Raw genomic sequence first — 25657 nt, 5'->3', positions numbered from 1 at the left:
GGAATGCCGGAACCCGACCTCTGCCGTCAGGACACCCACCCCAAGGGAGTAGGGACAAGGTTCTGTTCCCCACCACACACTCAGTCATTCACACAAAACGGGGCTCAATCAGTATTTGCTGAATGGATGAAAATACACGTCTTGTCTGGACATCTTGAAAACAGAATGCCGACAGTGTTAACAGTCAAAAGGCATCTTCAGCATATTACAGAAATTTAATAAACAATCAAACTAAATTACTAGACGCAAACGCTGCCTTACAAACTCAGAATTCTTTTCCTTGCTATTGTGTTTAGCCATAAACACGCCTTATTATTATGATCTCTGAGGTAGGGCAGAGTTGTTGCCCAGAGGTGGTCACAATACGATACCGGTGAGAGCTTAAGGACAAGATCAAGAATTCATCATTTAAGATCAACTAGGATTGCAGGCTCCTAACGAACTAACCCTGGCTTTAAAGATCAAAGGTACAAGCTATACAATGATAATGAAAATGTGCACTTTTCATCATTCAGTCAACATAAAACATGGCAACACCCTCACACCACACACAAAAATAAACAATAAACAAGTGGGACCTAATGAAACTTACAAACTTTTTGTACAGCAAAGGAAACCATAAACAAAACGAAAAGACAACCTATGAACTGGGAGAAAATATTTGCAAATTATGCGACCAACAAGGGCTCAATTTCCAAATATACCAACAGCTCATACAACTCAACATAAAAACAAACCAATCAAAAAATGGGTACAAGACACAAATAGACATTTCTCCAAAGAAGACATACAGATGGTCAACAGGCACATGAAAAGATGCTCAACAGCACTAATTATTAGAGAAATGCATATCCACACTACAATGAGGTATCACCTCACACTGGTCCGAATGGCCATCTTTAAAGAGGTCTACCAAAAATAAATGTTGGACAGGATGTGGGGAAAAGAGAACCCTCCTACACTGCTGGTGGGAATGTAAACCACTGCAGCCACTATGGAGAACGATATGAAGGTGCCTTAAAAAACTAAAAATAAAGTTAACGTATGATCCTGCAATCCCACTCCTGGGCATATATCTGCAGACAACCATAATTCAAAAAGACACACGCACCCCAATGTTCGCTGCAGCACTATTTACAATAGCCAAGACACAGAAGCAACCTAAATGTCCATCGACAGATGAATGACTAAAGAGGATGTGGTACATATACACAATGGAATACTACTCAGCCATAAAAAAAGAATTAAATAATGCCATTTGCAGCAACATGGATGGACCTAGAGATTGTCACACTAAGTGAAGTCAGAGAAAGACAAATACCATATGATATCACTTATATGTGGAACCTAAAATATGACACAAATAACCTTATCTGTGAAACAGAGTCACAGACATACAGAACAGATGTGGCTGCCAAGCACGAGGGGAAGTGGGGGATAGATGGATTGGGAGTTTGGGATTAGCAGATGCAAATTATTACAGAGAGGACGGATGAACAACAAGGTCCTACTGTATAGCACAGAGAACTGTATTCTATATCCTGTGATAAACCATCATGGGAAAGAATGTATTTATATGTGTAACTGAATCACTGCTGTATAGCAGAAATTAATACATTGTAAATCAACTACACTTCATTAAGGTAATAAAATGCAAACAAAACAAACAAAAATCCACGGCAACTAACAGACAGACTGCTCCAAGGTTTAGTCCTGGGACTTTTCCTCCAAAGCTGTGAATTCCAGACACATCTGAAATCATTACTGTAAAATTCTGCTAAAGCTGGTATTCACGGAACAGGGCTTTCCTCCAAAGAAACACTAAATGGAGGTTTGAGTTCTAGGTCCACCCCCAACTTTACATGGAATCGTCATCATATTTTGCAGAAGTCCAGGTGTCCCCCACTCTCTCACATGCAACACAGGCTAGATGTCTATCCCGGAAAAAAGCATTAATCACACAAAGCAGTCCTGTCACCTTTCTCCTGCAGTTTTACGTTTACTCGCTTAAATGGCATTTCTGAGAAACCCCTTCAAGACTGGCTGCTCTCACTAACTACTCTTCATTCCCAGCAGCACAGATACACACCAGAGGAGAGCAGAACGGAGAGGACTGGACCTGAAGTAAAACACTGGAGATGGATTTCCCATGGGTAACTTTCAGGACAGCAATTTTTAAGTGGGGCTGGATAATGCAGGGGTTGAGGACACGAACGCTGGACCCGGTGCGTCTGGTTCAAACCCCAGGACCCACCCAACCACCCCTGTCCCCAGAACTAGATGAAGGCAAATAACCATTTCTGTGCCTTGGAATTTCTATCTATAAAAATGAGGATGATAATAAAAGCTCCCTCAAAGACTTGCTCTGAGAATTCAGAGGGTCAGTATGGGTAGAAGTCTCAAAAAGAGTGCCTGGTACAGTAAGCACTGCCCTTGTGCAGTGATGGTCATCACAGAAATCCTTCTGACCAGGACTGGCTCAACCCAGCGTAATTTAAGAAAAAGAGGCTGGAGGCCAGTCTACATTTTGTACAACAGTCTGTGTTAAAAGGTGAGTCATCTTGAGTTGAGTGTCCTGTGCGGAGCTTCAGCGCACGTCCTGAGCTGAAGTGTCGGCTCAGCCATTTCATGAGGAACTCTGGTCTGAAGGGCCAGTGGCAAGCCCTCTGCATGGGGCCCACTACGAGCAAGTGAATCAGACTAATAAGCACAAAGGGAAGAAAGGTGGATGGGCTAGGCGGGAAGTGAGATTGCCAGATTTATGTCCTTTCCAGATGAAATGTGGATCCTCTCTAGCAACAGGAGGTGCAGAGAGAGGACCTTCAAGATGGCAGAGGAGTAAGACATGGAGCTCACCTTCCTCTCCACAAACATGTCAAAAAATACATCTACATGTGGAACAACTTGGGCAGAATAACTACTGAATGCTGGCAGAAGACGTCAGACTTCCCAAAAGCCGCGTGGCCAACAGGGTCTTCGCGCTCTGGCCAGCTGTCAGGCCTGAGCCTCTGAGGTGGGAGAGCCAGGTTCCGGACACTGGACCACCAGACCTCCAGGCCCCAAGTAGTATCCACAGGCGAGAGCTCTCCCAGAGATCTCCATCTCAACACTAAGAACCAGCTCCACTCAACGAACAGATAGCTCCAGTGCTGGACACACTATGCCAAACAACTAGCAAGACAGGAACACAACTCCACCCATTAGCAGAGAGGTTGCCTAAAATCATAATAAGGTCACAGACATCCCAAAACACACCAGTGGACGCAGTCCTGCCCACCAGAAAACAAGATCCACCCTCAAACACCAGAACACAGGCACCAGTCCCCTCCACGAGGAAGCCTACACAACCCACAGAACCAACCTTACCCACTGAGAGCAGACACCAAAAACAAAGGAAACTACGAACCTTCAGCCTGTGAAAAGGAGACCCCAAACACAGTAAGTTAAACAGAATGAGAAGACAGAAAAACACACAGCAGATGAAGGAGCAAGGTAAAAACCCACCAGACCAAACAAATGAAGAGGAAATAGGCAGTCTACCTGAAAAAGAATTCAGAGTAATGACAGTAAAGATGATCCCAAATCTTGGAAGTAGAATGGAGAAAATACAAGAAACGTTTAACAAGGACCTAGAAGAACTAAAGAGCAAACAAACAATGATGAACAACACAATAAATGAAACAAAAAATTCTCTAGAAGGAATCAATAGCAGAATAACTGAGGCAGAAGAACGGATAAGTGACCTGGAAGATAAAATAGTGGAAATAACTACCAAAGAGCAGAATAAAGAAAAAAGAATGAAAAGAATTGAGGACAGTTTAGGAGACCTTTGGGACAACATTAAACGCAAAACCTCCCTAACATGGGAAAGGAAATATTCAATCAAGTCCAGGAAGCGCAGAGAGTCCCATACAGGATAAATCCATGGAAAACACACCGAGACACATATTAATCAAACTATCAAAAATTAAATACAAAGAAAAAACACTGAAAGCAGTAAGGGAAAAGCAACAAATAACATACAAGGGAGTCCTCATAAGGTTAACAGCTGATCTTTCAGCAGAAAGTCTGCAAGCCAGAAGGGAGTGGAAGGGCACATTTAAAGGGATGAAAGGGAAAAACCTACAACCAAGATTACTATACCCAGCAAGGATCTCATTCGGATTTGACGGAGAAATTAAAACCTTTGCAGACAAGTAAAAGCTAAGAGAATTCAGCACCACCAAACCAGCTTTACAACAAATGCTAAAGGAACTTCTCTAGGCAAGAAACACAAGAGAAGGAAAAGACCTACAATAACAAACCCAAAACCATTTTTAAAAATGGTAATAGGAACATACATATTAATAATTACCTTAAATGTAAATGGATTAAATGCTCCAACCAAAAGACACAGACTGGCTGAATGGATACAAAAACAAGACCCGTGTATAAGCCGTCCACAAGAGACCCACTTCAGACCTAGAGACACATACAGACTGAAAGTGAGGGGATGAAAAAACATATTCCATGCAGATGGAAATCAAAAGAAAGCTGGAGTAGCAATTCTCATATCAGACAAAATACACTTTAAAATAAAGACTATTAGAAGAGACAAAGAAGGACACTACATAATGATCCAGGGATCAATCCAAGAAGAAGATATAACAATTGTAAATTTTATGCACCCAACATAGGAGCACCTCAATACATAAGGCAAATGCTAACAGCCATAAAATGGGAAACTGACAGTAACACAATCATACTTTAACACCCCACTATCACCAAATAAGGAAACACAAGTTTAAACGACACATTAAACAAGATGGACTTAATTGCTATTTAAAGGACACTCCATCCAAAAACAACAACAAAAACAACAGAATACAGTTTCTTCTCAAGTGCTCATGGAACATTCTCCAGGATAGATCATATCTTGGGACACAAATCAAGCCTCAGTAAGTTTAAGAGAACTGAAATCGTATCAAGCATCTTTTCCAACCACAGCGCTATGAGACTAGATATCAATTACAGGAAAAAGCCTGTAAAATATACAAACACAAACACACGGAGGCTAAACAATATGCTACTAAATAACCAAGAGATCAATGAAGAAATCAAAGAGAAAATCAAAAAATACCCAGAAACAGGGCTTCCCTGGTGGCACAGTGGTCGAGAGTCTGCCTGCCGATGCAGGGGACGCGGGTTCGTGCCCCGGTCCGGGAGGATCCCGCATGCCGTGGAGCGGCTGGGCCTGTGAGCCATGGCCACTGAGCCTGCGCGTCTGGAGCCTGTGCTCCGCGACGGGAGAGGCCATAACAGTGAGAGGCCCGCGGACCGCAAAAAGAAAAAAAAAAAAAAAAAAAAACAAAAACAAATGACAATGAAAACACGACGACCCAAAACCTATGGGATGCAGCAAAAGCAGTTGTAAGAGGGAAGTTTATACCAATACAATCCTACCTCAAGAAACAAGAAAAATCTCAAATAAACAACCTAGCCTTACACCGAAAGCAATTAGAGAAAAAAGAACAAAAAAAATCCCCAAAGTTAGCAGAAGGAAAGAAATCATAAAGATCAGATCAGAAATAAATGAAAAAGAAATGAAGGAAACAACAGCAAAGATCAATAAAACTAAAAGCTGGTTCTTTGAGAAGATAAACAAAATTGATAAACCATTAGCCAGACTCATCAGGAAAATAAGGGAGAGGACTCAGATCAATAGAATCAGAAACGAAAAAAGGAGAAGCAACAACCGACACTGCAGAGATACAAAGGATCAGGAGACATTACTGCAAGTAACTCTATGCCAATAAATTGGACAACCTGGAAGAATGGACAAATTCTTAGAAAAGCACAACCTTCCGAGACTGAACCAGGAAGAAACAGAAAATATAAACAGACCAATCACAAGCACTGAAATGGAAACTGTGATTAAAAATCTTCCATCAGGGCTTCCCTGGTGGCGCAGTGGTTGAGAGTCCGCCTGCCGATGCAGGGGACGCGGGTTCGTGCCCCGGTCCGGGAAGATCCCACATGCCGCCGAGCGGCTGGGCCCGTGAGCCATGGCCGCTGAGCCTGCGCGTCCGGAGCCTGTGCTCCGCAACGGGAGAGGCCACCACAGTGAGAGGCCTGCGTACCGCAAAAAAAAAAAAAAAAAAAAAAAAAAATCTTCCATCAAAGAAAAGCCCAGGACCAGATGGCTTCACAGGTGAATTCTATCAAACATTCAGAGAAGAGCTAACACCTATCCTTATCAAACTCTTCCTAAATATAGCAGACGGAGGAACACTCCCAAACTCATTTTACAAGGCCACCATCACCCTGATACCAAAACCAGACACAGATGTCACAAAAAAAGAAAACTACAGGCCAGAATCTCTGATGAACTCAGATGCAAAAGTCCTCAACAAAATACTAGCAAACAGAATCCAACAGCACATTAAAAGGATCATACACCATGATCAAGTGGGGTTTATCCCAGGAATGCAAGGATTCTTCAGTATATGCAAATCAATCAGTGGGATACACCATATTAACAAATTGAAGGATAAAAACCATATGATCAGAAAAATATGCAGAAAAAGCTTTTGACAAAATCCAACACCCATTTATGATAAAAACTCTCCAGAAAGTAGGCATAGAGGGAACTTACCTCAACATAATAAAGGCCATATATGACACACTCACAGCCAACATCGTTCTCAATGGTGAAAAACTGAAACCATTTCCTCTAAGATCAGGAACAAGACAAGGTTGTCCACTCTCACCATTACTGAATATAGTTTTGGAAGTTTTAGCCACAACAATCAGAGAAGAAAAAGAAATAAAGGGAACCCAAATCGGAAAAGAAGTAAAACTGTCACTGTCTGCAGATGACATGATACTATAGATAGAGACCCTACAGATGCTACCAGAAAACCTATACTAGAGCTAATCAATGAATTTGGTAAAGGAGCAGGATACAAAATTAATGCACAGAAATCTCTCGCATCCCTATACACTAATGATGAAAAATCTGACAGAGCAATTAAGGAAAACACTTTCATTTCTCACTGCAACAAAAAGAATAAAATACCTAGGAATAAACTTATGTAAGGAGACAAAAGACCTTATGAAAAAAAATTACAGATGACACAAACAGATGGAGAGATATACCATGTTCTTGGATTGGAAGAATCAACATTGTGAAAATGACTCTACTACCCAAAGCAGTCTACAGATTCAATGCAATCCCTAGCAAACTACCACTGGCATTATTCACACAACTAGAACAAAAAATTTCACAATTTGTATGGAAGCACAAAAGAGCCCGAACAGACAAAGCAATCCGGAGAAAGAAGAACGGAGCTGGAGGAATCAGGCTCCTGGACTTCAGACTATACTGAAGCTACCGTAATCAAGATAGTATGGTACTGGCACAAAAACAGAAATATAGGTCAATGGAAAAGGACAGAAAGCCCAGAGATAAACCCACGCACATTTGGTCACCTTATATTTGATAAAGGAGGCAAGAATATACAATGCAGAAAAGACAGCCTCTTCAATAAGTGGTGCTGGGAAAACTGGACAGCTACATGTGAAAGAATGAAATTAGAACACTCCCTAACACGGTACACACAAATAAACTCAAAATGGATTAAAGTCATAAATGTAAGGCCAAACACTATAAAACTCTTAGAAGAAAACATAGGCAGAACACTCTATGACTCAGGGCAAGATCTCAGGGCCAACGGGAGAGGCCACCGCTCTCCCGTTGACTCAGGGCAAGATCCTTTTTGACCTCCTAGAGAAACGGAAATAAAAACAAAAATATACAAATGGGACCTAATAAAACTTAAAAGCTTTTGCACAGCAAAGGAAACCATAAACAAGACGAAAAGACAACCCTCAGAACAGGAGGAACTATTTACAAATGAAGCAACGGACAAAGGATTAATCTCCAAAATGTAGAAGCGGCTCATGCAGCTCAGCATCAAAAAAACAAACTCAACCCAAAAATGGACAGAAGACCTAAATAGACATTTCTCCAAAGAAGATATACAGACTGCTAACAAACACATGAAAGGATGCTCAACAACACTAATCATTAGAGAAATGCAAATCAAAACTACAATGAGGTATCACCTCACACCGGTCAGAATGGCCATCATCAAAAAATCTACAAACAATAAATGTTGCACTGTTGGTGGGAATGTAAAGTGATACAGCCACTAGGGAGAACAGTATGGAGGTTCCTTAAAAAACTAAAAACAGAACTACCATATGACCCAGCAATCCCACTACTGGGCATATACCCAGAGAAAACCATAATTCAAAAAGAGTCATGTACCACAATGTTCACTGCAGCTCTATTTACAATAGCCAGGACATGGAAGCAACCTAAGTGTCCATCGACAGTTGAATGGGTAAAGAAGAATGTGGCACATATATACAGTGGAATGTTACTCAGCCATAAAAAGAAACGAAATTGAGTTATTTGTAGTAAAGTGGATGGACCTAGAGTCTGTCATACAGAGTGAAGTCAGTCAGAAAGAGAAAAACAAATACTGTGTGCTAACACATATATATGGAATCTTCAAAAAGAAAAAAAAAAAAAGGTTCTGAAGAACCTAGGGGCAGGACAGGAACAAAGACGCAGACGTAGAGAATGGACTTGAGGACACGGGGAGGGGGATGGGGAAGCTGGGTCGGAGTGAGAGAGTGGCATGGACATATACACACTACCAAATGTAAAATAGCCAGCTAGTGGGAAGCAGCCGCATAGCACAGGGAGATCAGCTCGGTGCTTTGTGTCCACCTAGAGGGGTGGGATAGGGAGGGTGGGAGGGAGATGCAAGAGGGAGGGGATATGGGGACATATGTATATGTATAGCTGATTCACTTTGTTATACAGCAGAAACTAACACACGATTGTAAAGCAATTATACTCCAATAAAGATGTTAAAAAAAAAAAAAAAGGTGAGTCCTTAATTAACAGCTTAGAGAGCCAAAGGGCAGATGAAGGTGAGCCTGGGAATTACCTCGGCCGTTCTCAGGCTCCAGTGTTTCCCTGCTGTCCTGTGTCCGCCCAGGTTCCCCCGAGGCAGGCTTGGGGGCCGCCACGCCCACTGGGGGGAAAGGGCCAGGCGCAGGGGGCGGCACGGGCTGGCGGGGGCGGTAAGGCATGCCTGCCGGGCACCCCCGCGAGGAGAGCTGCTGCATGGCAAGCATCTCTGGGCTGTCCAGCATGGAGTCCCCGCCCTGCATTCCCCGCAGGGCCTGGGCCGGTGCTCCAAAGAGAGAACCTTGCGTTGGTGCTGGAGAGGGCTGGAACCGGTGTCCACCAGGTTTACAGGGTGGTCGCATGTACCCCGAAGAAGGAACTCCGTGAGGTAGGAAGCCTGATTGTTCTGGCCACTGGTTTGGGGGGAGGGGTGCTCTCATCACTCGGGAATCTATCATGTGACCCAGAGTGCGAGGCTGGTGAGAGGGTCCTGGCCCCATGGGGGGCTTCTCATCTGGCCCCAAGGGTCCTGGATTTGTAGCACCGTGATTCCCATTCCAGACTGCAGAGTGTACTCGACTCAGGTACTTGTAGGATCGGTACATGTGGCTGGGAGGGATTTCTGAACTCTCGGGAAAGGCTGGGGGTCGGGCCGGAGCCCCACCGTGCCTGGGAGGGATAAAGCCTGGCTGGAAATGAGCTGGAGGATACATAGTCCCCTCCTGGCTGGGGCCGCTCATCTGCCCAAGCAGCGAGGGTCCAGGACGCGATCCCATGTCAGCAAGGGGCGCTAGGCCCCCACACACCGGCTTCTCGTCGGGGGGGCCTCGGTGATGGTTAATTCCAGCTGGAGGCTGGCAACAAGAAAAGAGATGTGCTTACCACAAGGAAATGGGAAATTACAAGTCCAATTTAACCTGGGGAGAGACTGTATTTCTGAAACGCACCTTTGCACCTGTGTATGCTAAGCCGGTTGCTTACCTGCACTGCTAAAGGCTGGGGATGCTGTCCAGGCCCGCCGGGGTGCGGCTCTGGGGCTCCAGAGGAGACACGGATGGTGGCAGGATCCGACCCTCGGAGAGGACAAAACGTTCCCTGTCCTGCTGGCCTCTGGAGGGCACGGAGCAAAGGCAAGAAGAAGAAAAGAGGCACACCCTTCGCATCCGGAAGACTAAATGTCCTGCTGCAGGACAAGGCCGCCACCTGCTCCGAGCGTACACTCACCACAGGAGGGCCCAGAGCAGGGGCTTCCCGTCCTTGTCTCTCCCCAGAGCCGCCTCGGCCAGTGTTCTGCCCAACTGTTCCCCTCGTGAAGGGTTCACTTACATACTGTATGTACCTCTGTGCCTTTGACTTAAAAGGGGTTAATAATGCCCGTGTTGAGAATGTGTGGTTCAAATGATTTCGAAAAAGAAGGATTTAAAATAAAGGAAGGATAGGGCCTCCCTGGTGGCGCAGTGGTTGAGAGTCCGCCTGCCGATGCAGGGGATACAGGTTCGTGCCCCGGTCCGGGAGGATCCCACATGCCGCGTAGCGGCTGGGCCCGTGAGCCGTGGCCGCTGAGCTTGCGCGTCCGGCAACGGGGAAGGCCACGACAGTGAGAGGCACACATATCGCAAAAAAAAAAAATAAAATAAAATAAAATAAAATAAAGGAAGGCTAGAGGAAGGGCAGATGGGGAGAAGAGAGCATCCATAAGCAGGCACGCCATGTTGGCAGAGGCTCTGACCGAGAGGCTTCACGCCCCGCCCCAGCCCCCAGCCAGGGGAAACCGCAATGGGACAAAGCTGCTCCTCACCAGCTGGCCTGCGAGGGGTGCCTGGCTGGGTCCACCGTAATGCAGGGGTCCAGGGAGGCTGCGGCCGTTCGGGGGGCCCACGTCGCCAGGGGGCTGCGCGCAGCTGCTGCTCTCGCCGGCCCCGGAGGGCGCGGCGCGGCGCCCAGGGGGCAGCGATTTGCCCCCGGCCTCCGCGGGCTGCTGCTTCCGGCCGGGCGCCTCCGCGTCCCGGGGGCGGGTGCACGCGTGGCTGCGGGCGGCCCGCCCACGCCTCTTCTCCCGCTTCTCCTCCTCTCGGACCCAGAATTCCTCGTCCGTGTCCCCGTCCTCACCAGGAAAGTGCTTCAGCATCGCGCGGTGGAAGCACCGCTCCAGGTTGTCCGACATCTTGGTGTACTCTGCGGGGGACCGAGGCCTGAGCGCCGCTGGGCAGGCCCCCAGACCTCCGCCCACAAACATGCAACGGGGCAGCCCCGGGCTCGACTGCGTGGCTGCCCGGGCTGCAGCGCTCCCCACGTTGTAGGGCTACGGACACGAGAGACCAGGACAAGAAACCAGGACACGGTTTTCTGGCCTCAAGCCTGTGTGGCTGGGACAGTGAGCCCAGTACCCCCAAACCGGTAAAAATTGAATTCTTTAATGCCAAACCGCAGAAACATTAAGTACAATCACTGAATCTGTCTAGTAAAAAAAAAAAAAAAAGGCATCGTGAGCTCCAGTTTCAGCACCTGGCGCAACACGGGCTGTGTCATCAGAGGTCTGCTGTGTGATGCAAAGGTGGCTGACGGTGGGGGCCGAGGACAAACAGACCCAGGCGGGCCTGGGGGAAGACAAGGACCTGGGCCGCCAGCCACCGCTGCCCCTCTGGCCGGGTGGGGCGGGACAGGGCCCGGCACGCCCATCCCACGGCGTTAACACACATTCTCCTTATGGTCCCCAAGGAAGGTCTGAATCTCTGGAGGGTGTGTTTCTAAAAGAGGGGGCGTGTTACCCTTGGTCCTACTGGTGTGCCAGGGTGAATCCATAGCCACCCCTCTTCACTTACCGCTACTTTCCCCGTTATATTTTCGACAGTTCCTGAACATAGTCTTCATGTCATTCACAAACTCCTCCTTCGAACAGTATAAACCTCCATTCAGTTTCTTCTCCATGCTTGAAATATCCATGGGGACCTACAACAGGACACGTTAATTAGCACAGGCTGGAGAACACAGCATCCTGCAGGTCCTGCGAGGCAAAGCACTCACAGCATTAGGAGCTGCTCAAAAGCCTGGGGTGCACCCAGCAACCCTGACCCTTGAGGGGTAGCAGATGAACTTACACACAACAACACAGATCACTAAAGATGCACACACCACAGTCGGGTACAGCTGACAAGGCCACCTCTACCTTAATAATCTGGTAATAGTTAGGGGCATACGATTCATCCACTGGTTCCAAAAAGGGCCAGGAATCCTTGTGAGCCTTCACCACGTCCAGAACTGAGGGCCAAAGAGGAGAGCTGGGTTAACACACCGACGTGGGAACACGCTTGGGCAGAACGCGGGAGCTGAGCGTGGGAACTGACCTTTGTACATGGCAGTGAAATCGTCGTCCAGCTCAAAGCTGTAAAGCAGAAAAGAAGGGATTAGCGGTAGCTGAGACCACCTTCTCTCCTCGGAGCTCTTGCTCCAACCTCACACACAGCTCACTTGCGCCCAGCTTTGGAATAGTCCCAGTACACCTTTGTTAAGGAAAGTCTGTAACACTGAGAACGCTCCTGAGAATGTGACGAGGATGAGGGCCAGCATACGTCAGCCGAACAGGACCACCACCTTTTCCATCTACAAAATGATGGTTTCGTGGAACTCATTCATGATTCCGTAACGTTCGTGATTTAACAGCACACTCCTTGCCAGGTTTTACTCTACTCTAGTAAGTACTTCTGTGATCTAAAGAATAATAACCCAGCAAGTCAGACAGCAGCGGAAGGAGCTCACGAGCACTGGCCACGACCCCCACAGAGGGCTGTTCTAAGGACACGACGAGGCAGGCTTGGGGCCACTCAACACTCACGGGTCTCTCGTCCTCTTCTCTTCCCGCGGCGGGGAGGGAGGGTCCAAGTGGGACAGCTCGGGCGGGAGCGCCTTGCCCTGCGCCAGCAGCCAGGCCCTCTCTTCCCTGAGCTTCCTTCTCTTGGCGCGATCTGCATGAACACAAAGCACAGGTGCGTCAGGGGCTCCAGAGGGGCAGACGTCTGTTCTGAGAGGAGGAAACAGATCACCAAACGTTGACTTCTGCTCCCTTTGAGTCCTCTCTTTGCTAATTCGGATGGTGCTAGAGATGCAATGCTTTGTGGACCCACTTCCTCTTAGCCCTACCAAGTTCAGGTCGCGGGCTGAGGGAGGAAGGCGGCCCCGGACGGGGACAGGGAAGACCAAGAGAGAAGGAAAGCAGAATTACAGGGACAGGGAAAAGCAGAGCACTGACTGAGGGTCACCCTCTCTGACAACCCCAAGGCCTTCCTAACTTTCCAGCAAGAAGACAACATCCCCCTTTTAGGACCAGACCTCAATCCAAACACACCCGGGACGGTACAAGCCCATCGCAGCTCTCGCACCAGCTGTCCTTGCTCGGCGGCCACCCCACCCACGGCAGCTGGTGCACCCTCACCAGTGCAGGAGGAGGGCTCCTGCGAGCGAGGAAGAAGCCAGCTGGACGGGCCAGGAGCTGGAAGAGGGAGGGCGTTTTCTGGCTCCCAGCTGCGGCCACAAGAAACATACTTGACACTGCACTGCTGGCCTGCCTGGCCCTTGTACCAGCAGGGCGGAAGAGAGGCAAGGAATGCAGAACACCATCAGAAGGCAAGACCCAACGACGGAGAGAGAGGCCCGGGAAGGTGCCCGGTGGGAGCACGACACAGCCCTAAACCTGCAGACAGCGAGCGTGCTCTCACCAAGCTCCCTCTGTTCCTACTTCATGCTCATTTATAAATAAACTTTTAAGTGTAAGAGAATCTGTATCTGCTTTAATTAATCAGAGGCACTTTGCTATAAACGACTTTCAAAACTGCTTTTTAACAAAGAGAATGATTTCAAGCTTAAAAAAAAGTATAACCAAATTAACGAATATCCACATACCAAACTGTCAAACTTTAACATTAGGACTCTGATTCTTTGCATCCTAAGAACCACCCTTTCGAGAGAGGCGCCTTCCCGAGCACGGGTGAGCCCTCCAGGGTCCACGGCAGCAGGGACCTGCCAGGTGCACTGTGGAGCCTTTAAAGGCTCACAGCTACTCCTTCACAAGTGATGTGAGAGAGATACCTCACTCTCACATCAAGGGGTAAATTTTTAGCACTTTTTCTAACCTGATACATATGACTTGGAATTCTGATGTTTCTGTTTGCCTTTTCCTGATTGGAATGACACAACGTATTTTCATGTTTATTATCCTCTTCTGTGAATACGCTGCTTATATACTTTGCCTTTTTTTCCCTGTGGGTTGTTGGATTTCTAAATGATTTGGAGAAGTGCTTTTAAATAATGTGGATAAGAAGTCTTTATTAAAACTATCTTCTTCTATACCTGATTTGTCTTTTCACTTTGTTTAAGGTGTTTTTAGTCATTTGTAAATTTTAAACAATTAATGTCATCAAATATATCAATCTCCTTCCCTTGTAGTTTGTGCTTTTGTTACTTAAATTCTTTCTGTCCCAGCATCTTAAAGACCCTCACCTATGTTTTCTTCAAAAAGCTTTGGGCCTTTAGTCCATCAGGCGGCAATGGTGCCGGCAGCGCCTGGTGAGGAACCAGGTCTGCTTCTGGCTGCTCACTGCCAGGTCTCACTACCCATCTCCAAGCCAGTAACACTCTCCCACATTCACGGCAGCTTTTATTCTGTTATCTGGTAGAATGAGTGTTCCGAAGATATCGATTTTTAAAATTATCTTGCCTATACTTGGCCCTCTGCTCTTCTGTACGAATTTCAGGAACATAAAATGATTTATTTAATATTAAATATCAAATACTAAAATATTATCAAATATTAAATATCAAATACTGAGTCAAGGTCAAACTTACCCACTTGTTCAATAATTTTAAGTTGGTTTGTTCAAATCAAATCCAAAAAGGTCCAGACAGTGCATTTGGTTGGTATGTTTCTTAAATTTAGTGGAATGTATAACAGTGTCCTCTCCAATTTATCTGGTGGAGAAATTGGGTCATTTTGTCTTGGTAGAATTTCCCACGTTCCGGATTTAGCAAGTGGCATTCTCATCACATTGTTAATGTGCCCTGTGGTAGCTCTACTGAGGGCCTCTGACCAGACAGACGGGCATGTTTCTTGGCAATGTTACCACATACAGTGATGCCTGTGCTTCCCTTTTCATCACCTCAGCAGACACCATATGTGGTTACCTTTTCTTCTGTGGTGTTAAATTCCATTAGCGATTACCTGATCCTTCCGTTATAAAGTTCCTATACCTAAAGATCAAACACAGTTCCAAGACAGAAGTAAACTGTAGAGAAAATTATTTGTGTGATTGTTTTCTCAATAATTCCAAGGTATATACCTAGTACTACGTGTAAATATATAAAAGGGACAGAAGTTAACTCAACACATGTAATTGGATGCTTTAGGGCCGAGCAAAAACTATAGCACACAGGGCAGGTAGCAAACTACTTTTGTTAAACACACACACACACACACACACACACACACACACACACACACACACACGAGTTTTATAGAAACACAGCCCTGCGTGGCCTCCAGGGCCCTTTACAGAAAGTTAGCTGACCCCAAATTCAAGGCATTAGGACTCAGAAGTCTCCTGGAAGCTTGGCTGAGGAAATCTTTGTCTAGAGCCACCGTTTCGTTGTTACTCTAATTCTAGTATTTCTGCTAAATTTATTGACCGAATTCTTCTTTTTCTCATCAATTATTTTCATATTCAAACTAAAACATAAAGAGGAAACAAAATGCTTCATCCTTCAATTTTTACCAGTTACTGTTTAAAACTTTTATTCCATTCATTTAAACTAAAGACAGACCAACATAACCCAGTTCTCTCACTTCCCCACCAACACTCTGCCTCCTGTGACCAACAATCTGTTCTATCTAATGAGCTTTTTTCTTTAGTGATTCCACATATAAAAGGGCTCATACTGTGCTTGTCTTTCTCTGACTTATTTCACTTAGCATAATGCCCTCTAGGCCCACTCATGTTGTGGCAGATGGCAGGATTTCATACTTTTTTTTTTAATGGCTAAACATTACTCCATCGTGTGTGTACCAACTCTTCTTTATCCATCTAGTGATGGGCACTAGGTGGCTTCCGTATCTTGACTATTATACATCTTGCTATGAACATGGGTGTACATGTATCTTTTATTATAATTAGTTTTGTTTTCTTCAGATAACTAAGAAACGGAATTCCTGGATCATATGGTAGTTCTATTTTTCGTTTTTTGAGAAATCTCCATAGTGGCTGCACCAACTTACATTCCCACCAACAGTGCACGAGGTTTTGCTCTAATCCACATCCTTGCCAACACTGGTTATCTCTTGTCTTTTTGATACTAGCCATTCTGACAGGTATGATGTGGTACCTCATTGTGGTTTTGATTTGACATTGAGCATCTTTTCTATGTCTTCTTGGGAAAAATGCCTATTCGGGTGTTCCTTTTTTTAAAAAAAAATATATTTATTTATTGGCTGCGTTGGGTCTTCATTGCTGCACACGGGCTTTCTCTAGTTGCGGTGAGCAGGGGCTACTCTTCGTTGCAGTGCGCAAGCTTCTCATTGCCATGGTTTCTCTTGTTGCAGAGCACGGGCTCTAGGCACACGGGCTTCAGTAGTTGTGGCACGTGGGCTCAGTAGTTGTGGCTCGTGGGCTCTAGAACACAGGCTCAATAGTTGTGGCACACGGGCTTACTTGCTCTGCAGCATGTGGGATCTTCCTGGACCAGGGATCAAACTCATATCCCCTGCATTGGCAGGTGGATTCGTAACTGCTGTGCCACAAGGGAAGTCCCAAGGTCCTCCATTTTTTAATTGGATTGTTTGGGGTTTGGTGGTTTTCTTTGTTTTGGGTTTTTTTTTTTTTTCTGCTATTGACTTGTATAAGTTCTTTACCTGTTTGGGGTATTAAGACTTTATTAGGTATATGATTTGCAAATATCTTCCCCCAATCAGTAGGTTGTCTTTTCATTTTGTGTATGGTTTCCTTTGCTGTGCAGAAGCTATTTCGTTTTCTGTAGGCCCACTTGTTTATTTCTGCTTTTGTGGCTTTTGCCTTTGTAGTAAGATCCAAAAAAACATCGCCAAGACAGATGTCAAGAAGCTTACTGCCTATGTTTCTTCCAGGAGTTTTATGGTTTCAGGTGTTACATTCAAGTCTGTATGTCATTTTGAGTTAATTTTTGTGTATGGGGTGAAGCAGTGGTCCAGTTGTTTTTTTGTTTTTTGTTTTGGCTGTACCAGGTCTTAGTTGAAGCCAGTGGGCTCCTTAGTTGTGGCATGTGAACTCTTAGTTGCAGCATGCATGTGGGATCTAGAGTTCCCTGACCAGGGATTGATCCTGTGTTCCCTGTGTTGGAAGGCAGATTCTTAACCACTGCACCACCAGGGAAGCCCCAGTGGTCCAGTTTTTCCAAAACCATTTATTGAAGAGACTGTCATTTCTGCATTGTATATTCCTGGACTGGTCCTAGACTTTTGTTTGTAGGAAGGTTTTCTTGATGACTAATTCCATCTCCTTACTAGTAATTAATCTGTTATGGTTTTCTATTTCATCATGATTCAGTCCTGGTAAGTTTCTAGGAATTTATCCATTTCTTCTAGGTTGTCCAGTTTGTTGGCAATGTTAACTGTTCTCAGTAGTGTCTTATGATCCTTTGTATCTCTCTGGCACCAGTTGTAATATCTAGTGTTCACTTCTGATTTTATTTATTGGAGTCCTCTTTTTTCTTGTGAGTCTAGCTAAAGGTCTGTCAGTTTTGTTCATCTTTTCAAAGAATCACCTCTTGGTTTCATCGATCTTTTCTAATTTTTTTTAGTTTCCGTTTCATTTATTTTTGCTACGATCTTTATCTCCTTCCTTCTAACTGTGGGCTTTTTATGTTCTTCTTTAACTGGCTCCTTGAGGTGTAAAGTTGGTTTGTGTATTTGAGACTTCACTTTTTTCTTGAGGTAGGCATTTTATCAAAACTTTCTTCTTAGAACTGCTTTTGCCGCATCCCATAATTTTTGGTATCTTACGTTTTCATTTTTGTCTTAAGGTATTTTGATTCTCTTTTGGATATTCTTTTACCCATTGGTTGTTCAGGAGCACATTGTTTAATCTCCCCACGTTTGTGAATTTTCCAGTTTTCTTCATGTTATTAATTTCTAGTTTCATACCAGTGTGAATGGAAAATATTATTTCGATCCTATTAAATTTATTAAGATTTTTTTGGTGGCCTAACGTTTCATCTATCTTGGTAACGTTCCATGTGCACTTGAAAAGAATGTGGATTCTGTTGCTTCGAGATGGAACGTTCTGCAAATATCTGTTAAGTCCATGTCTATCTGGTCTAACATATAATTTAAGGTTTGTGTTTCCTTATTGATTTTCTATCTAGATAATCTGTCCATTGATGTCAGTGGGGTATTAAAGTCCCCCACTATTATTGTTTTGCTGTCTATCTCTCCCTACAAGTCTGTTAATATTTGCTTTATATATTTACATACTCCTCTGCTGGGTGTATAAATACTGCAATGTTATATCTTCTTGAAGACTGACCCCTTTTCCATTATACAAAGCCCCTCATCCCTCTCTGACTACAGTCTTCACTCTGAAGTTTATTCTGTCTTATATATGGACACAGCTACTCCAGATTTTCTTGTGGTTTCCATTTGCATGGGTATCTTTTTCCATCCCTTCACTTCAGTCTGTGTGTGTCCTTACATCTAAAGTGAGTTTCTTGTAGGCAGCATGTAGATGGGTCTTGTTTTTTCTTTATCCATTCAGCCACTCTGTGTCTTTTGATAGGAGAATTCAGTCCATTTACATTTAAAGTAACTATCAGTAGGTACGCACTTATCACCATTCTGCTAACTGCTTTCTGGCTGCTTTTGTAGTTTGTTTCTTTCTTCTCTTGCTCCCTTCCTTTGTGGTTTGATAACTATATTTAGTGATATGCTTATATTCATTTCTCTTTATCGTGTATTTACTGTAGGTTTTTGCGTTGTGGTTACCATGGGGCTTACATATAATAACTTATGTCTACAACAGTCTATTTTAAGTTGTAACAACTTAAATTCAACCCCATTCTAAGCTCATCATTTTTACTCCCCACTCCCATGTTTTATACTTTTGATGTCATGTTTCACATCTTTTTATCTTGTTTATCCTTTAATTATTATAATCATAGTTATTGTTACTACTTTGGTCTTTTAACCTTCATACTAGCTTTATAGGCAATTAATCCACCACCTTTATTATGTATTTACTTTTCCAGTGAGATTTATCCTTTCATATGTGTCCCTGTTACTAATAAGTGCCCTTTCTTTTTAATTTAACAAAGTTCCTTCAACACTTCTTACAAGTGATGAACTCCTACACTCTTGCTTAAATGCAAAGCTCTTAATGTCTCTAATCTGAACGATGTCTTTACCAGGGAGCGAATTCTTGGTTATAAGTTTTTCCTTCAGCACTTTGACTATATCATGCCTGCAAAGTTTTGCTGAAAAATCTGCTCACGTTCTTATGGGGAGAGGGTGGGGTTTCCTTTGTATGTGACAAGTTGTTTTTCTCTCCTTGTCTTTAACTTCGGACAACTGAGCTATAATGTACCTTGGGGTGGGTCTCTTTGAGTTCTTGGATGTCTGTTTCCTTCCCAAAGGTCAGGAAGTTTTCAACCATCGAGTCTCCGCCTGAACCCCTCATTTTGGTTATTGTATTCTTCAACTCTGAGACTTCTCTTTGGCACTTTTAAATATTTTCCTTCTCTGCTGAAGTTCTCACGTGTTCATGCATTCTTTTCCCCAGTTTGGTGAGCATCTTTATGACCATTACTTTAGCTCTTTATCAAGTAAATTAGTTCTGTCTCACTAAGGCTTTTTTCTGAGGTTGTAACCTGTTCTTTCATTTGGAACATATTCCTCTGTTTCTTTTTTTTTTTTTGCAGTACGCGGGCCTCTCACTGCTGTGGCCTCTCCCGTTGCGGAGCACAGGCTCCGGACGCGCAGGCTCAGCGGCTGTGGCTCACGGGCCCAGCCGCTCCGCGGCATGTGGAATCCTTCCGGACCGGGGCACGAACCCGTGTCCCCTGCATCGGCAGGCGGACTCTCAACCACTGCGCCACCAGGGAAGCCCCCTCTGTTTCTTCATTTTGCTGGACTCTGTGTTGATTTCTGTGCAGAAGAGGAAACAACTGCCTCTCCCAGTCCTGAAGGCAGGGCCTCATGTAGGAGATGAGCCTTTTTGCTCAGCTCTCCCCAGCTCTTGGTCGGCTCTCAAACCGCTCTGCTTGTCCAGCAGCCTGATGTATTTGAGTGGCTCCCAGCAGCTGAGGGTGTGCCAAGACCTGTCAGTGCCCCAAAGGGTAGGGTCTCAGAACCCAGATTCAGACTGACTGGACACTTTCCTCTAAAGTTCACAAAACATACAGGGGTGTGAGCAACTACAAGCCTGAGTCCCACTGGCCACCAGAGTCAGGGACCTGCAGTGACCCCCGAGTGGCAGTCACAGAGAAGTGTATAAACTCTCTTCCGGGGGCCCAACTCGGGGAAAGCGGGAGACGGCAGGCACTCACAGCCTCCAACCTATGAGAGCAGCTCTGCACGCCCAACCTAAGCCTGTGCCCCAGGCTGAAGCTCCAGGACAAGCAGGGTGGCCTCCATCACATGACAGCATGGAGTGTGCCAGCCTGTCCCAACCTGGCCCTCTGCTCACCACAGTCCCGTGGGACCCAGGAATACAAGCCCCTCTGGCCACCAGAGCCAGGCGTTCAAGGGGTGAACCATGGGTGTCAGATGCATGTAAAGCATCCCTCCAAGAAACTTGGGCTCTGGAGGGCCTGCCCTCTGACATCTCTGGAAAGGATTCGGGGGCCCCTAGATGCAGGCTTAATTACAAACCTACCCCTCAGGCCACAGCCATGGTGATCAGCTAATAAGTCTCCACCAGAAAGACCGAGCTCCTGGTCTATAGTCTCTTACTTTGCCCTGGGGGGTGAAGAACCTGCTGTATAAAATAAATAAAATTAAAAAAAAAAAAAAAAAAGGGGGAATCCTTCTGATGTTTCCCTATTAAGTAGAATGTCTGCTTACATTTAAGAAAATAGATATTGGTTTAAGGAAGTTCCCAGAGGAAACTAGAACAGAAAGAACACAGGAACCGCCGGAAGCTGGAAGGAGCACAGGAGAGTGTATGACCCCAGAGCCTCACCACGCCCAGACTTCAGACTTCCAGCCTCTAGAGCTGTGAGACACTTACTTTCTGCTGTTTTAAACCACCTCGTTGTGGTAATTTGTTATGGAAGCCCTAGGAAACTAACACAAAATCCAATCCCGGGCTTCCCTGGTGGCGCAGTGGTTGAGAGTCCGCCTGCCGATGCAGGGGAGGTGGGTTCGTGCCCCGGTCCGGGAAGATCCCACATGCCGCGGAGCGGCTGGGCCCGTGAGCCATGGCTGCTGAGCCCGCGCGTCCGGAGCCTGTGCTCCGCAACGGGAGAGGCCACAGCAGTGAGAGGCCCGCGTACCGAAAAAAACAAACAAAAAACAAAAAATCCAATCCCATTTCCTCCTGAAACCTACTGCTGCTCCTGAGAAGTCTGCTATCTCTGTCACAGAACATTCTCTTTTCTCAACTGGAAATGGGCCATGTGTTCCATGATTCGGTCCCTTGGGTCTGTATTCTATCCAGTTTATATCTCATCTCTCAACCATTCATATCTAATATTTCCTCTGCCCCATCACTTGATCCTTCCATTTTACAACAGTGGACAGACACACCCTGCAGCTCCGGACTGTGACCCGTGAGTCAATTATCAATTGTGAGTCAATTATCAATTATCCCCACTCTCTGCCGGCTTTATATTCCGCCACAGGGAGCACTAGAGGGGACGGGAGACGGCAGGGAGTTGGGGGGATGGATTTCTCCCCCGCCGGGTGCTCTTCAACAGCCCGCCAGCTTGTCCCTCCTTAGGAAGACATCCATCACTGGGAAGGCACAGCTGGCAGTTCCGGAACCGGGCTGGCGCCTGCCCTGACACTAAGGTCCAGCTTACGAGCCCCTCCTCACCTGCAGGTCTGATGACCCCAACCCTTCTCTCTATTCCCCCTGCCTCAGACCCTTTCAGCTTTTGTATTTCTCTAACTTGCATTAAAACAATTCTCCACTGAAGCATCTCTGTGACCGCACACTGAAAGATGGACCAGAGGCGACTCCTCCCGCCATGTCATCCCCTTTATCTCCGTGATGCGTTCTGCACAAGCCCCATGCAGCTCTTCCAGTGTGATTCTCTCCTCAGGTCTAACTAAGCTTTAGAGCCCAGTTATCAAGTTACTATTCCAATTACCATATTTACATTTCTAGAAGTTCTTTCAATATTTGTTTCCTTTGAATCTGCCTGTACTTTCCTCAAGGTTATTTCTTCCTGATGTTTCCAATTTCTTGTTTTTTACACCTGATAATGCTAAATATTTTTCTATTTTGTCTGCTGCACCTACCAACCACTGCTCACAGCGGAGCCTCCTCATGTCTATTCCTCTTCAGCACGGGTTTATCCATGGTCATCCTTCCCGGGGCAGAGATTCCCTAGACGGGCCACTCCACACCCACAATTTGATCTGACAGTCTCTTTCACTAACTTACTGCTGTTTTTAATCCCCCTAAAAGCAGCTTCTGATAATTTTCCTTACTTGGTTAAGATTTCAAAAATGTTCTTAAAAAGGGTATTTACACAATATCAGACAAAGTATTATATTGAATAACAAACAGAATCTCCACGTAATTGAGGCAAGAAGAATTTTTAGGTTTCGCATCAACCACACTGAGAACAAGGAAGTCTCAATGTCCCCTTCCATATGGGCTCATTTCACTTAGCATGAGTATCCGTCAGAATCCAGTCCTGTAACATCCTTTTTATACAAAGACAATCCTAATAGATAGCAGTATATTTATTTGGCCTTTTCCTTTTCTTTTTGCTTTTTAACAATTTTAGTGAGAAATATAAAAATGTACCTTTTTAACCACTTTTAAGTGTATGATTCAGTAGCATTAGGTACATTCAAAGTGTTGTACAACCATTACCGTTATCTACCTCCCAAACAGAACAAAACGAAACCAAACTCGCAGATACAGAGAACACAAAGAAGGGGGGCCGGGGTGGGCGAAATGGGTGACGGTGTCAAGAGGTGAGAACTACCAGTGACAAAACAAGTCAGTCCCGGGGATGTGATGTACACTGTGGTGACCACAGTCCGTAACCCTGTACTGTGTATGTGAAAGCTACTCTCATTACAAGAAATCAAATTCTTAACTTATTGTGGTGATCATTTTGCAATGTACATAAATGTCGAATTGTGTTTACTCCTGGAAATAAGGGAATGGTGTATGCCAATCATACTTCAACTGAGAAAAAGGTCAAATGACAATGGTACCTAATAAGAACTCCATTGAAAATTACAGAACTCTATTGAAAAATATAAAGAAATAAAAGCATAGTTACTACTTTGAGGAATTTAAATCTAGCACTGGAAATAAATTATGCAAAATCTCAACGTATGATATACCACCAAATGTGGCACAGGCTACATTAGTAGATTAAACGCACTAAGCGTTCTAGAATGAAGAAATGATCAAGGTCAGAATAGGGTTAGCCTATTAAGAATCAGAAGGCAAGGCTTCCCTGGTGGCGCAGTGGTTAAGAATCCACCTGCTAATGCAGGGGACACAGGTTCGAGCCCTGGTCTGGGAAGATCCCACATGCCGCAGAGCAACTAAGCCCGTGCACCACAACTACTGATCCTGCACTCTAGAGCCCACAAGCCACAACTACTGAGCCCACGTGCCACAACTACTGAAGCCCGCGCACCTAGACCCCGTGTTCCTCAACAAGAGAAGCCACCAAAATGAGAAGCCCAGGCACCGCAACAAAGAGTAGCCCCTGTTCGCCTCAACTAGAGAAAGCCCGCGCGCAGCAATGAAGACACAACGTAGTCAAAAATAAATTAATTAATTAATTTTTTTATAAAAAGAAAGAATCAGAAGGCAATACCCTAGGAATGAGAGGGGAAATCACATGATAAGGCCAGAATCCTTTAAATTTTACAGCCAAAATGTGTTTAAAATTTGCATGTTAACACTGCATTAAAAAGCCAAATGTGGGACGTTCCCAGTGGTCCAGTGGTTAGGACTTGGCACTTCCACTGCCAGGGCCCAGGTTTTATCCCAGGTCAGCGAACTAAGATCCTACAAGCCATGCAGTGTGGCTGGGGGAAAGAAAAAAAAAAAAAAGCCAAATCCGTGTTATGCTATTTTATTTAAACTTTTAGAAAGTTCAATAGGACTTCCCTGGTGGTGCAGTGGTTAAGAACCTGCCTGCCAATGCAGGGGACACAGGTGCAAGCCCTGGACCAGGAAGATCCCACATGCCTTGGAGCAACTAAGCCCATGTGCCAATTTCTGAACCCACATGCCACAACTACTGAAGCCCACGCACCCAGAGACTGTGCTCCGCAACAAGAGAAGCCACCGCAATGAGAAGCCCACGCACCGCAACGAAGAGTAGCCCCCGCTCGCCACAACTAGAGAAATCCCGCGCACAGCAACGAAGACCCAATGTAGCCAAACATAAATAAATAAATAAATTTTTAAAATAAGTAAAAAGTTAAAAGTTCAATACATTCACTTAAAATACTGGTCTGTATTTAACAAAGCCAAAATGCTCTGCTATCCAGTGATTTATGAAGCTCAGCTTATAAACACCACTGCATCTAACATGCGTGCTTTAAGTACAAAGGTTAGAAACCCCGCACGCCCGCGCACACCGGGGCAGAGCGAGGCTTTTCTTAAGTACATCTCCTCTGTGTGTAAGGTTACTTCTGCGAGAGTCACCTTTTTTCAAGTGCACACGGGGCCGCGGCGGAGCCGAGAGTGAAGGCAGGGACGGAAGGACCCCAGGACTGCAAGGGCAAGGGCACTGCCGGGCCGGCCCGGGCCCCCAGCCAGCCAGACAGCAGGGCTCCCGGGACACGCCCACCCCACCCCCAGACAGCCCTGCTGCCGGAGCCCCGGGCAGAGCCCTCCTACCTTCCACGGCCTTGACCCTTTCCTCCAGCTCCCGTTTCCTTTCCTCCTTCAGCAGCTGCTCCTGCTCCTTCTTCTGCACCGCCAGGAGGATCTGGCGCTCCTCCTCCTCCGCCCTGCGCTTCTGTTTCTCTATCCTGCCGAGCACAGGGGTCTCCTGCGAGGGGCCAAGAAGTTCAGTCAACACACAATAAAGCAAGACCACGCCTCTGAGTAAAGATTCCACGTTCTCTATTCGGCACATAGTGCCAGACAGCTGGGTGACTTACACCCCAGCCACAAGCTCATCTTCTCATCTGTACAGTCAATGAACAGATGCAGACACACACTCACATTAAGACACACAGTGGGGATCAGAACAGGTGAAGGCTTGGCCCTGATGACGGATCTGATTTATAGTCTTTGGGAGATAATCTGGAGAGCAGACCAGAGCAGAGAGGAGACATCACTCTTAGATTTAACCTTTGATAAAAATGGTATCTTTAAAAGCACCCTCGGGCTTCCCTGGTGGCGCAGTGGTTGAGAGTCCGCCTGCCGATGCAGGGGACACGGGTTCGTGCCCCGGTCCGGGAGGATCCCACATGCTGCGGAGCGGCTGGGCCCATGAGCCATGGCCGCTGAGCCTGCGTGTCCGGAG

At 45.6% G+C, this 25657-nt stretch overlaps 1 protein-coding gene across 1 annotated transcript in view; it reads right to left on the bottom strand.

The window, feature by feature from the left end:
- Nucleotides 1-25657, bottom strand: part of CECR2 (CECR2 histone acetyl-lysine reader) — a 66272-nt gene that overhangs the window by 4285 nt on the left and 36330 nt on the right. The window contains 8 exon segments of the mRNA XM_007472318.1: nucleotides 9003-9819; nucleotides 9947-10075; nucleotides 10764-11140; nucleotides 11788-11914; nucleotides 12132-12223; nucleotides 12310-12347; nucleotides 12798-12927; nucleotides 25024-25177. Of these exon segments, the coding sequence (XP_007472380.1) occupies nucleotides 9003-9819; nucleotides 9947-10075; nucleotides 10764-11140; nucleotides 11788-11914; nucleotides 12132-12223; nucleotides 12310-12347; nucleotides 12798-12927; nucleotides 25024-25177 (1864 nt within the window).

This window comes from Lipotes vexillifer, unplaced genomic scaffold (genome assembly GCF_000442215.2).
Source record: "Lipotes vexillifer unplaced genomic scaffold, Lipotes_vexillifer_v1.1 scaffold395, whole genome shotgun sequence".
Lineage (NCBI taxonomy): Eukaryota > Metazoa > Chordata > Mammalia > Artiodactyla > Lipotidae > Lipotes > Lipotes vexillifer.
Note: the sequence above shows the minus strand (reverse complement) of the source record. Positions and strands in the feature narration are given on the sequence as shown.